We start from the raw sequence: 14,575 nt of genomic DNA, 5'->3' as shown, positions 1-14,575 counted from the left end.
GCATCTACTTAGAACAAGCTTAGCTAAAGCACGGGGACCGCGGTTCAATCCCCCAGCACCACATGCCAGTCAGCCCCGCCCCCTGGTGGGCTGAGACACACACACACACACACACACAGAAAATAAATAAAATTAAAAAAAAAAAAAAAACTTCTCCAAGTTGGGCTGGGGAGATAGCTCATTGGTCCAAGTACCTGCCTGGCAAACACAAGGGCCCAGGTTCAATCCCTGGTCCCAGCATACCATGTCAGCCCTAAAACCAGGAATGGTGGTGCATGCCTATAATCTCAGCACTAGAGAAGCTCAGACAGGAGGATCACTAGGAGCTGAGCTGCGTAACAAGACCCTGTACCAAATAAATAAGATTTTTTAAAAAAATTAAAAATCCTGTAGGTTTACTGATGAGAAAAATTGAATTCTTTGGGGGAGAAAACATTTCACTCCACAGGAGGCTGCAGACCTTAAAGCCACCTTGTGTAATAGACTTTGCTTCGGGCTCAGGTTCCCGTCTTGGCTTTGCCTCCTGTCTGCTGTGTGCTGTTGAGCAAATTGTGGAGCTTTCTCAACCTCAGTTTTGTCATTTCCTGAAGGGAAAATAATGATTTCTATAATATAGAAATAATTCTAGAAGGAGAAGTAACTTGAATCTGTATAAGGCATGTTAGAAATGAGTACGTGGTCCTGAGCTCAGTGCTGCACTCAGGTGCCCCCAAAAGGCCTGAGAGCCTCCTCCTCTCTGGGGCTTTGGGGAGCAGAGGGGGACTCAGGTGCTCAAAAGATCTCATGGAGTAACACTGTCAAGTTTCTGTCCTTCAGCAGATGAAAACAGGCAGGTCATAAAAATGTGATGGGTGAAAGAAAGTATGAAAGGTAGCACTACAGAGGTCTCTCTGCTGCTGCCCGGGAATGGGCAAAGGAGAAACCTGCAATCATAGTTCTCCCAGGCCTGCGATTCCTTCCCACAAAGTCACCAGAACTCAGGCTAAGAAGCAGCCCAAAGTGACTTCCCCTGTGTTGTGGTTTCTGAGCCAGCTGGTGGGAATATTCCAGCACACAAAACCTAGGTGGAGAGAGGGCTGGTGAGAGGCCCTTGGGGAATGCACCGATTTCACACCAATAGCCAAAAATAATGGCAGTCAACACTGGCTGAGTTCAGGAGTAAGTGGGTCACCAGTGTTTCCCAAAGTCCTGGAGGATCTGTGAGTTCAAAGTCATGAATGCGCCTGAATAATTCATGCGGATACTCTGCCCTCAAGGAGATGGAGCTCTCCTTGCTTGTGAGTGACTTTCTCCTGGAGGACAACGTGGGGAAGAAGAAAAGGGAGTTACTTTATAGTGGAGGGGCCTGACCAGCACTGCCTCCGCCACCGGCCCCACCGCAGGGATGTTGGTCAGGGTCAGTGCCAAGGGTGAGGAGTCATGGGGATCACAGGCACTCTGACAGCACACGCCCCAAGAGCAGCTTGTTGCTGAGACTCTCCTGCCAGCGGCAGCATAGTAACATGGCACAGGTTCCACTGAGGGAATTACACAAAGTACCTGACGGCACTCCCCAGAACCATCAGGGGTTCCGAAAATGAGAGTGTGAGGAGCCTAAGGGCACAGATGGCTGTGTGTGGTGTGAAGTGCATGACTGGGGAAAGGACAGTAGGTAAAAATCTAGGACAGTCCACACAAAGCGTGAATATGACTTAATACCATATCAAGGTTGGTTAATGAAATGTCAAAAATGCCATGTTAATGTAATATATTAAGAGCAGAAAAAACTGATATATGTGAATGTTCTCTATTTTTATAAAATTTTTCTATAAAGCTAAAACTATTCAAAAATTAAAAGCTTATTAAAAATAACTGTGCATGGGCAAAGGATCCATTCAAAGGACAAGGTAGCAAATAGATTTTATTATAAACAATCATGAAAGATTCGTTGCTTCTTATTAATGATTTTAGATCTCACATGGCAACTCTGGAAAAGCTCCCACTTATGGAATATTCACAATGATCTTGGAAGGCTGTTCAAATACTCCTCTTCTTGTCCCACTATATCTCAGTGTGAAGTCAGATATTCTTCACGTATTTCTGCCAGCGACATAATGCAAAAGATGGAATGCAGATGCTGTTCTGAAAACCCACTGTCTTAAGCAAGTCGTCAGAAAGGTTTATAAAACTAGAAAGCAATTTATTATTTTTTTTAATTTTGTTTTTTGCCTGCTGGAATTTTTATGGGTAGAAGATTGGATGTGTTAACCAGTTTGAGAGCAGTTGCTATCATGACAACATTGAGTCTTCTGACCCGTGTACCTGGCCTCATCTCTCTATTTATATCACTCAGCATTATTTCGTAGTTTTGGGACTGCATTTTTAATTTTAAAATATATAGTGTTTTTGGCTTCTCAGAGGATGGATTTATTTATTCATTCATTTATTTTGATATTTCTGGGGACTGAACCGAGGGCCTCATGCATGAGAGGCAAGTGCTCTACCACAGAACTACTCCTCGATCCCATTATTTTTAGTAATAAAATATATATGTTGGTGTGCTATATATTTGTTGTCATTATTTAGTAAATCAAGAAATATTAAAATGTTCTTAGTTCTATAGTCTCTTACAGTAAATCACAGTCTCTGCTACTCACATGAGCAAAATCTTCCTGGAGGTCTCTCTAATGTTTCAGAATTTTGAGAATTCTCAGTTTTGAGACTCATGGGATTTGAGACTCAATGGAATAAATTAATAACTTTATTGAGACCTCACAAACAACTGATTAGGGAGACAATGCCATTATCCTCCCTTATAGGAGACAAAACTGAGGACCTTTGCACAGGTCATGCAGGGAGCAGCAGAGCAGAGCTGAGGCTCAAACCCCTGTCCAAGGCACCTGCAAACTGTCATCTGTGTGCTTCTTCTCTACCCTCCAGGTCTGTGAGCTGTGCAAAAGTGTGGCCCCCAGCGACAGCCCCGTGGTCTATGCAGACAGGGCTGGCTACAGCAAGCAGTGGCACCCGGCCTGCTTTGTGTGTGCACGGTGCTCCGAGCCGCTGGTGGATCTCATCTACTTCTGGAAGGATGGTGCGCCCTGGTGTGGCCGCCACTACTGCGAGAGCCTGCGGCCCCGGTGCTCTGGCTGCGATGAGGTGGGAAGGGTAGAGGGCAGGGTTCAGGAGTGGGAGTGTTCATGATGCTCCACAGGTTGGGAAACTGAGGCTCCCTTCCCTGCATGCCCTCAGCCTCCATCTTCCCATCTGCATAGTGGGGCTGACACTGGGGCCCTGGCATGGGGTCTGGAATGGGTCAGATACTGAATGCAGTCAAGTTGGCCTTGGCACAGTGCCTGGCACTTAGCAGGTGCTCAGAACGGTGGAGGGTGCACCAGGCTCACCCTTCCAGTCATGTTGGTAGCCCTGTGGTTACTAATGCCTGTGCCTTGGGGCCACTGCTTCTGTAGTAAGAATAAGTCTGCCCAACCCAGTGAGGACCTGGAAGGGTAAGTGAGAGGCTGTGTAGATGATGGAGGGTGGCCCTGGCCTGCTGAGTAACCAACAGATGGTAGCTACAGCTGGTCTTGCCATGGTGCAACATAATACATTGTACGTGCGACTACACAACATCCATGGCACACAGCATAGCAGAAGCTATGAAAGGGGTCCAACACCTCGTATGGGTATGAATAGACAGGAACTCTAGATCAGGCCTGCATAGGAGCAGGCTGGGTTGGCATGCAGCTAGAGGCAGGGGCACATATGGAGGCTAGAGATGTCTGCTCCACACTGCGCCGAAGTCTATGGTCTGCCTATTCCGCGGTGGTCTCACAGCCCTCTCACCTAATGACTGTGTGAGCCAGGGATACTCAGAAGCACAAAGCCTGCTCACAACCTCATGACTGAGGGGACCACAGTGTAGGTGCTTTGAGGATTCTTCATTATATACTGTCAGTAATGAACTCCGCACTTTGGATATAAGATGCCATGCATATGCCACAATGCTCCTTTTGAGACATAGTAACATGATATCCATTTTACATTTGAGAAAAGAGAAGTTTAGAAAGGCCAATGATAACTACATAGAGCTGTCTTTGGGTTGCACATTGTCCCAAGTATTTCTTGTGCAGTAGCCCATCTTGTACTCTTAAAATCCTGTGGATGGTATTTGTGTCCCCATTTTGCAGATGTGGAAGCAGAGACAGATTAAATTTGACCAAAGTCATGAAGCTAACAAATACCTTGTGAAAATTCATAGCCAGTTTCTCATGACTCAAAAATAAGAAGGCTAATGCGACCAGTTCATTATTTTTTCTTAAGCTTCTTGGTTCTTTTTGTGTAAATAACCTGAAAAGTGTCATTTTATTCCAAGGCCAATGACCCTCTGTATTCTTGCTCTTAAAGACTGACCATCAACAGCTTACCTGCCATTAAGCTGACTTCACTGTTGTGTCATTCTATCTGAAAACATAACTGGTCTTTGGATTTTCAAAAAAAACTTTAACAGGTGCTAGATAAATGAAGCCTGCCTACACCAGAGGATTTTTTTTTTTAATTTGAAGAGGTAAGATGGAACCATGTCCCTCACCAAGTACTCCACCAACTGCCCCAAAGTTATGTCAGATTTTTCCACTGGGGCCTCTAAAAGACCAAGATAAGAATGGGGTGGTATGAACCCCCATCCCATGGTCTGTCTTTCTACCTATGGGCAGAAATGGAGTTACTCATTTTTCCTGCTCCCCTTCTAGATCATATTCTCAGAGGACTACCAGCGTGTGGAAGACCTGGCCTGGCACCGGAAGCACTTTGTCTGTGAAGGTTGTGAGCAGTTGCTGAGCGGCCGGGCCTACATTGTCAGCAAGGGTCAGCTTCTGTGTCCCACTTGCAGCAAGACTAAGCACTCCTGAGTGACTCCCACTGCAGGGTCCACCAGACACCACCAAGAAGCTGCGGCCATCCCAAGGAGTGGATGCCACCACCAGCAAGAAACATCACATGTTTTTTCCAGTGGGAATGTATATATTCTAGGTTGAGTGGTGGTAGATCTTTGAGGGTTGATAGTTGTAAAACAAGAAATGTTCCAAGAAGTCTTAGGATGAATTTCTTTTTTTGCTGTTTTTTCCTAACTACAACCAACTCAAGACACAAACAGCATCCTGCCAGGAAGCAGTAGGGAGAATTCCCCAGAATACAATCCTGAGTGACCAGTCTCATAGCCATAGGATGTGCGAGCTTTGTTGTAGATATGGGAACTTTCCAGGAACAGGCTTGGACCCCAACTGTCACTTGTTGCCTCTTTTTCTCAAGTGGAAATTAAATTTTAAATAAACAGCTTTTTGGCATGGAAAATTATCAATAAAAGTTTTCTGAATTTCATATGCACCTGTACTTAATGACTTATGCTGTGGATGTGACTTCTGTAACACTCGCTTAGACATGGTCCTACATGTACTAGAGCTGGTGGGAGGCATGTGTCCTCTTTCGTGTGTCCCGTGGTTTTCACCAGCATACATTTCATGGAAAAGAACCCTCCCCAGATCCCCACTGCAGATCTTCCCAGATCTGTGATGGAAATGTGTATCCCTGGCCCACAGAATCCCAGAGAGCAGCCTCCCAGACCTGTGTGCTTGTATGAGCTACAGACCCAACCCAGCTGCCCTCAGAGCCAGACTGGCCATGAGTGAGCACCCTGAAGCAGGAGCAGACAGACTCGGCGCTGCCAGACAAAGTCACTTTGGCTCAACCACCAGTCACCACATGGGGCACTGTGGCCAGTGTGCACAAATATTTAAAATACTTTAAAAACTTTCCAAATTCTTAACTGTCGCCAACAGACGGCAATTCCTTCCCACATGTCTGAGAAAACAACCATAACATTATTTTATAAGGCTGAGAATGGCAGAGGTGCTAGGACAGTGGTGACACGCCTATGGCACACATACTGCAGCTGGCTGTTATCATTGAAAGCTCTAAAAGGTTTGCCCTCACTCTGAGGAGCTGATACTTGGTCGCAAACAGTCTTGTTTCCTAAACTCCTCCAATGATTGCCAAGTGTTCAACTTCGTGCCATCTAGAGTTGCTTTCACCATGCTTTCTGATTCCCCATGCATGCGCCTCACAAGTGTGAAGAAACATTTCCAGCACTTCCCGCGGTGGCAGTTTTCTGCCTCCAGCTACCCCCACCAGCTGGCGTTTTGCAGGCGTTCTGTCCTCTAGAAGTCAAATGTCGAGTGCCTCAGCACCCTTACCTGAGCTCCATTCCCTGTGAAGAACCAAGTTTTCACGGGGATGTGTGACTCCTTCCAAACTTGATTATTTTTATTTCCTACTTTTTAATTTATTATCTGAAAAGAATAAAAATAGTAAAACAAAAGATTAGAAATGATACACAGCTTCACAAAACAAGACAAGCTTGACAATAGTTACTGTATTTCATAATGTTTTCAAGGTAGTTGTTTACATTACCACATGTAAGCATGTAAAATTGGTTTAAAAAATGTTATAAGAAATTAAAAATGACAAGAAAAAAATGTAAGCATCAACTGTTGCCCTCTGGAGACCAGCAAAAATCAACAGTACAATTATCCAAGCTATCCTGCATACATACATAAATTCATCTTTTTCCCCCCTCTTCTCTCTCCTGTCCTTTTTACTTATCCCAGTTTTTGAAAAGATTCTTTCCCTTTCCCAGTATCTATTATACCTATCAGATTTTATTAAGTCTTTCATGGACTTACATTAGTAAGTCTCTAGTTGCATCTATTTACATTATAAAAGCCTCAAATTTATCTTTCTTTTATAGCTGAGTAATACTTCATTATGTAAAAATACTTCATCTTCTTTATCCATTTCTCAATTGATGGGCTTTGAGTTGTTTCCAAGATTTAGTTATGACAAATTGTGCTGCTATAAACACAGATGCATGTATATCACTGTGGTATGATACTTCCAGTTCATTTGGAAAGCTACCCAGGAGAGGAATAGCTGAGTTGAATGGCACTTCTAATTCTAGCTTTTTGAGAAATCTCCATACTGATTTCCATAGCGGCTGTGCCAGTCTACACTCTCACCAAAAGAGAAGAGGGTTTCTTTTTCCCCACAGCCCCTTCAACATTTGTTATTGGCTGACTTCTTGATAAAAGCCATTCTTTTTGGGACAAGATGAAATCTCAGCATCGATTTAATTTGCATCTCTTGAGTGACCAATGATGTTGACCATCTTTTCACATATTTATTTGCCATTTGTATTTCTTCATCTGAGAAGTGTAAAACGCATCTCAGCTGCCCATTTTTGGATTGGATCTTCGAATTTGGGGGCCGTGATTTTTAAAAAATTCTTTATATATTCTAGATAGAAATCCTTTGTTGAAGGGCCAGTCAACTAAAATTTTTCCCAAATTGTAAGTTTTCTTTTTACTTTGTTGGTGATTTCTTTTAACATGCAGAAACTTTTCAAAAAGATGAGATCCCTGTTGTTGATTCTTTGAATTATTTCCCATGTGGTTTGGTTTTTGTTCATGAGCTCTTTGCCTACTGCTATATCTTTAAGATTCCTACCTACTTTCTCCTCCAGAAGATTTAGTTTCTTTTAACATTTAAATCTTTGGCCCATTTTGATTGTAGTTTAGTGCATGGTGATAGATATGGGTCTAATTTTAGCCTTTGGTATGTGGAGAGCCAGTTTTCCCAGCACCATTTGCTAAAGAGGCTATGTTTCTTTCAGTGAACATATTTGGCCTCTTTGTCAAAGATACGGTGGTTGAGTGTGTTTGTAGTGTATCTGCATCTTCTAATCTGTTCCATTGATTCTCAGGTCTGTGTTTTGTTTTATTTTTTGTTTTTGCCACTACCATGAGAATTTTATCACAGTAACTTTGTAGTATAATTTCAAGTCAGGGATTGTGATGCCTCTTGCCTTTCCTTTGTTGCTGAGGAATGCTTTTGCTATCCTAGGTGTCTTCTGGTTCCAGATGAATTTTAGGAATGGCTTCTCTAGATCTTTGAGGTATACTAATGGTAGTTTGATTGAGATTACAGTGAATTTACATAGCAGTTTTGGGGATATGGCTATTGGCACAGTGTTGGTTCTTCCTTATCATGAGCAAGAAATATCTTTCCATTTTCTCAAATCCTCTTCAGTTGCTTTTTTCAGAGTACAGTAATTTTCTTTCTTTCTTTTTTCTTTTTTCTTTTCTTTTTTTTTTATTGGTGGAACTGGGAATTGAACTCAGACCCTTGCACTTGCCAGGGAAGTGCTTATTCTACTGAGCCATCTCCCTGTGACCCATCCCCCATTTTCAATGTATAAATATTCTATTTCCTTTGCAAGATTGATTCCTAAGGAGTTCATTTCTTTGGATGATATTGAAAGGTGTGTTTTCCCTAATTACTTTCTCAGTGCATTTGCATGTGTACAAAAAGTTATTGATTTTTTTTTTAGTGTGGACTTTGCATCCTGCTATGCCACAGAATTAGGTTATTAAGTCTACCAGTCTCTTGCTGGGGTTTTTGGAGTCTTCTATGTAGAATATCATGTCATCTGCAAGTAACGTAAATTTCACTTCTTCCTTTCCAATCATTATTTTTTTTTATTTCTCTCTCTTGTTCAGTTGCTCTGGTTAATGTTTCTAGAACTCTGTTGAATAACAGTGGTAACAGTGGAATCCTTATCTTGTTCCTGATATTAAAGTGCAGGCTTTCAATTTTTGTCCACTTAGTATGATGTTGGCTGTTGGTTTCTCATAGATGGCTTTTATCAAGTTGGGGTAAAGACCATCTACTCTGATTTTCTACAGGGTTTTTATCATGAATGAGCATTGGACTTATTGAGATGTCTGCATCTATTGAGATGCATCTATTGAAATGATCATGTGATCTTTGTTTTTGGCTCTGCTGATGTAATGTATTACATTTGTGGATTAGCATATATCGAACTTTGCATATGTCCTTGTACTCCTGGGATAACCTCAGTTGGTCATGATGTATAAACTTCTTGATGATTTGCAGCATTCTGTTTGCTAGTATTTTATTGAGGATTTTTGCATCTACATTTATGGGGGAGATTAACCTACAGTTGTCTTCTTTGGTTAGGTTTTTCTCTGGCTTTGAGTGATACTTGCCTCCAGGAATGAGTTTCAGAGAATTACTTCCCTTTCAATTTCAATGAAGAGTTTGAGAAGAGTTGGTATAAAATCTAAATTTCTTGTAGAATTCAGTTGTGAATTCATCTGAACCTGGGATTTTCTTCGTTGATATAGTTTTATTATATTTTCAATTTTATTCACTAGCATTGGGTTATTCAAAATTTTTATATCTTCTTGATTCAGATTTGGTAATTCATATGTATCTAAGAATCTGACCATTTCTTCAGAGTTTTGCATCCTGTAAAAGTAAAGATTTTGTTATTTCTATACTCTCTTTAAAGTAAATGTACGCAAAAAAAAGAAAGGCAATAAAAGTAAATGAGAAAGAAGAAAAACAAAATGTAGCAGGATTATACTGTTACAATGTTGTATATGGTTTGATTTCTAAATTTCTGTGTAAAAATGTATAATTGATTTTTTTCACATTCTATAGGGATTTAAATTTTAGAATATCTGTGGTTGTTGGAAAATAGCAGTTGCATTTTATGTCTAAGGTATGTGATATTCAGACAGATAGTGATGTTAAGCTTAACTACCTCTGTTCTAGGATAATAATATAATCAAGCTTTTCTTCTGGATGTTTAACAACTAAAGTTTGCAGACCAAAAATTAGACAGATAAATGGGTTAAAAGGATAGCCAATATTTTGGTCCTAAGGTCATTGAGGACTCAGGACATAAGAGAACTTCTGCTTTGACATCTTGTAACAACACTGTCCCAATTTTTTCTTTCTTTCTTCTTTCTTTCTTTCTTTCTTTCTTTCTTTCTTTCTTTCTTTCTTTCTTTCTTTCTTTCTTTCTTCTTCTTTCTTTTTCTTTGTTTCTTTTTTGTTGTTGTTTGGCGGATCTAGGGATAGAACTCAGGCTCTTGCGCTTGCCAGGGAAGTGCTTATTCCACTGAGCCATCTCCCCAGTCCCCCCAAATTATCCGATCAAGGAGATTATGGAGCCACAGAGAAAAGTGATCAATGTATAGTGTACCTAAGGAGAGTCACCTAGAGAGAAAAAATTTTCTCAGGCTTTCACAGAGAGCACATTGGTCAAGCAATGGCTGTGACTCATCCAGATGGCTGACTCTGACAAAAGATCCAGGTGCTGTACATGGTTCCAAGTTAAATCCTGAGGGGATTTGACTGATCTTATCAAATAACAAAAGTTACATTTTTAGTTATATAGGTCTTGCTTTAACTTGGTCTTAATCATCCAACAGAAAAGTGTAACCATGAGGTATAAAAGTAAAGCTATATTAATATGCTGAGCTATAAAAGGCTCAAGTCAACAACTTCAGACAACTGCCAGCTGTGCTGATGACTCACTACAATTATGGACTATTAGACTATATTGGGTTATTTTGCTGAATTCAAGTAGCTACAACCTTTGACTGGCATCAACTATGAAAAGGTCCTTTAAAGACTTCTCCTAATACAGCTTCTCTAACAGCAATGAACACCCATCTCTGACAAAATAAAACAAAAAAGGGGGATATAAATAAAAGACCATTTTGTTGTGGGGAAAAATATATATATAGGATAGTCAGGATAAAGATACAGCTACTTTCTCTTAGTTCAGTGAGAAGAAAGGTTTGTACTAATATTGTTTAGACAATATGTCATGTCTGCATCTTGTCCTCTGAGTAATTACTATGAAGGCAACTATATGCAATGTATTAATTATTGTAACTGTCCTACTAACTTATTTTGAAACTGTTTCATTGCTATTTTATCTTTTTTCTCATTAAAATAAATTTTTTTCAAAGTTTTATTGATAAACAGATAGCAATGAGACAGTTTCGAGTCAAATCGGAAGTACAGTTTCAACAAATAATACACTGCATATAATCTTCTTAGTGGTTAATTACTGTACAAGATGCGGACTTGTGATCCTATTTACAAACACCATTAGAACAAATCATTCTATTCATTAAGAGAATGCAACTATATATCTATCCTAACCACTTTGAATACACAGATACAAAATGGACATTCATTAAAATAAATTTTAAAAAGATTTTGGAAGTAGGTTTTGATGATCTTCTGAATATCTGTAGTGTCTGTAGTGATTTCACCCTTTTCATTCCTTATTGCATGAATTTAAATGTTTTCTTTGCTTTTTGTGATAAAGTGGGATAGGGATTTATCGATTTTTTTTATTCTTTCAAAGAACCAACTCTTCAACTCATTAATTCCTTATTCTGTATTCTTCATCTCCATTGCATTAATTTCTGCTCTGAACTTTATAATTTTTATTCTTTCAAAGAACCAACTCTTCAACTCATTAATTCCTTATGCTGTTTTTTTCATCTCCATTGCATTAATTTCTGCTCTGAACTTTATAATTTCCTGCCTTCTTTGGGCTTCACTTTCTCTTTTTCTAGGATCTTGAGGTGTAATGTAAAATTGTTGATTTGGGCTTTTTCTGTTTTCCTGATACATGAATTTACCACTATAAATTTTCCTCTTAAGACAGCTTTCATTGCATTCCACAAGATCCAGTAAGTTGTATCTGCATTTTTGTTTTTAGCATAGATATTGTTTAATTTCTTCTTTAATTTCATCTGTGACCCACTGATTGTTTGGGAGGGTGTATTTAATTCCTACATGTTTATGGAGAATTTGCTATTTCCTTTCTCAATAATTTCCAGTTTCTTTGCACTGTGGTCAGGTAGTATGCATTGGGATAATTTCGATTCCTTTGGATTTACTTAAGCATGCTCAGTGTGATAGTGTATGATCTGTTTTGGAGAACATCCCATGTGCAGCTGAGAAGAATATGTATTCTAACATAGGGTGGAATACTCTGTCAAGTTCTACTAAGTCCATTTATTCACAAGTTTGGTTAGTCCTACCAATTCTAATTCATTTCTTCCTTTTACAGTTTTCCCTTAACAAGTATGTAGTGACCTTCTTTATCTCTTTTAATCAGTCTTGGTTTCAAGTTGGCATTGTTAGCAATCAGAATAGCTACCCCAGCTTTTTTCTGGGTTCCTTTCACAAAGAGTGTTGTTTTCCACTTTGACTTTCATTGCATGAATTGCCTTTTGAGTTAAATGTGTTTCTTGTGTACAGAATACTATTGGATGTTGTTTCTTGATCTACTCTGCCAGTCTGCTTCTTCTGATTGGTGAATTGAGGCCATTTGCATTGATGGTTATAACTGATATACATTGGCTTATCTTTCTCGTATTATTTTCCTGCTATAGATTCCCTGTTTTTCCCCTCTGTTTAATTGCCTACTATGCTTGGGGGTTCCTCTGTGTTGTTGTTCTTGTAGTTGTGGTCATTTCTGTCTCTTTGTAAAATATCTGTCAGTATTCTTTGTAGGGTTGGTTTGGTGGTAAAGAATTTCTTCACTTGCTCTTTGCCATGGAGTAACTTATTTCTCCATTAAATTTGATAGTTTTGCAGGATTCCTCAATCTGGCTTGGAAGCTGTTTTCTTTCAGGACCTGAAATACTTCACTCCAAGCTCTTCTTGATTTGATGTTGTGTTGAGAAATCTGCCATGATCCTGATGGGCTTTCCATTATAGGTGATCAGATTCTTCTCTCTAACAGCTTTTAATATTCTGTTTTTCTTGGTGAATTGACTATTATGTGTGTGGATGTAGATTTATTTTTGTTATGGCTAGCTAGATTTCTATATGTTTCAGTTATCTATATGTCAGATTCTTTTCCTATGCCTGGAAAATTTTCTGCAATTACTTCTGCAGATGGTCTTTTTATGACATTTGTGCTTACTCCTACTGTTTCATTGACACTTATTAGTTTTATGTTGCTTTTCTTTGCAGCATCTTGTAGCTGCTGTATTGTTATTTCCTGGTTCCTTATTATTTTTCAGAGAATTTTCCTTTCAGTTTCACTAGCTGAAATACTCTCTCCAAGGTCTGAAAGTCTATCTTCAGTTTTTTTCAAGCAGTTTTACCAGCTTTCAATGAAATTCTTAATTTCCTGGATATCTGTTTGAATCTGTTTTCCACACTGTAATTATTTTCTGTGTTGCTCATTCAATGTTTTCACCATTTTTCTATTCTCCTTTTTTTTAATCTATGCCTTCTTTGATGTGCTTAGAAATTCTTTTGACTGTTGTCATTTCTTTCTTTTACCCAAGAGATTATTTCTAATATAATTTCTTCTATAGCCTGATGTAGTTTTTTCTTTATTTCAGTTGCTATGATTTCAGATATTTCAGGTGTGTGACTTCTAATTCTTCTATGTCCTTGTCTCTTGGACTTGTTCTGGGTAGGCTGGAGGTCGGAGATTGCCTTTTGCTCCTTTGTTTTGACATTTTGGAAGCTCCCAGTGTTCACCCACACTCAACAACAATGTAGAGAGGGGCAGGGCCCAGGTCAGCAAATGTCTCACAACATTGGTGGTGGAGTGGGTAGAGTAAGCTCACAAAAGCTTTCATTGTGTGGGGTTCAGATGGCTTCTGCTATGGTGAAAGGAGTCAAGCTGCAGCTTAGGAAGGCTCTGAAGATGATGGCAATGGGCCAAAGTTCTAAAAAGCTCTTGCGATGGTGTGAGGACAGGGTATGGCTCACCAAGACTTCTGAGACTGATGTGGAGAGGGCAGGTAAAAGCTCATCAAGGACCCCAAGACAGTGGTAAGGACAGTGGTTGCTGCTAGAGCAGCAACCTATCTTTTCTGCAGCCAGCCAGCTTCAGTTTTATGGGTGGCGGACAGGGAAGGACTCAGCAGGTCCCCATAGCTGTCCAGTGTCAGCCTGCTTCTGCAATGGTGTGATAGACCGCTGCAGATCAGTACAGCTTCCACACCACCAGTGATAGGTATGGGCTAAACTCATCACGTCCTATAGATGTCCAGTGTCTACTTGCCTTCAGTGATGGTGTGCTATTTTTTCTTATTTCTTTTTTTTTAATTTGTAGGATGTTCACAATGCTTTACTTTTTTAAATATCATACTTGATACATATAAACTATATGTACACAAACTATATGTATTAACAAAACTCCTATCAAAAGTATTAAAAGTGTTCATGATTTACCTATCCAATTTTCCTATCTTACAAAAAATGTAACTGTATCATATATTTTGACTATCATATTTCTGTAAGCAAGTTTTTCTACTTATGTACCTTATCTTTATTTTTTATTTTATTTTATTGAGAAACAAATAGCAATGAGACAGTTCCAAAACTGATTAATAGGACAGTTTCAATAAATAATACATTGTACATTGTTATCTTCTTAGTGGTTATCCATAGTACAAGAAGCAGACAGGATATCCAGTCCAAACAATATTAGTACACATCTTTCTTCTCATTGAATTAAGTGAAAGTATTTGTATATCTATCCTAACTACTTTGTATATACGAATACAAAATAGTCCTTCCTTTGTATACCCTTTTTTTGTTTACTCCTGTCAGAGATGGGTATTCCATTGGCATCTAAATACTATAGGTGTATGAACTCAGCAAAACAACCCAACACAGTCTA

The 14,575-nt window shown here is 39.5% G+C and overlaps 1 protein-coding gene across 2 annotated transcripts in view; it reads left to right on the top strand.

The window, feature by feature from the left end:
* The window catches only part of Lmcd1 (LIM and cysteine rich domains 1), a 68,936-nt gene extending 63,581 nt beyond the window's left edge, over positions 1-5,355 (top strand). For both annotated transcript variants that reach the window (XM_023702187.1, XM_023702188.1), the window contains 2 exons: positions 2,920-3,135; positions 4,728-5,355. In XM_023702187.1, coding sequence (XP_023557955.1) covers positions 2,920-3,135; positions 4,728-4,886 — 375 coding nt within the window. In that variant the 3' untranslated portion in view covers positions 4,887-5,355. The remainder of the gene's footprint in view (positions 1-2,919; positions 3,136-4,727) is intronic.
* Positions 5,356-14,575: the final 9,220 nt, after the last annotated feature.

Source organism: Octodon degus, unplaced genomic scaffold (genome assembly GCF_000260255.1).
Source record: "Octodon degus isolate 3935 unplaced genomic scaffold, OctDeg1.0 scaffold00147, whole genome shotgun sequence".
NCBI classification, from domain to species: Eukaryota; Metazoa; Chordata; class Mammalia; order Rodentia; family Octodontidae; genus Octodon; species Octodon degus.
This window is presented reverse-complemented; position numbering and strand designations above follow the sequence as displayed.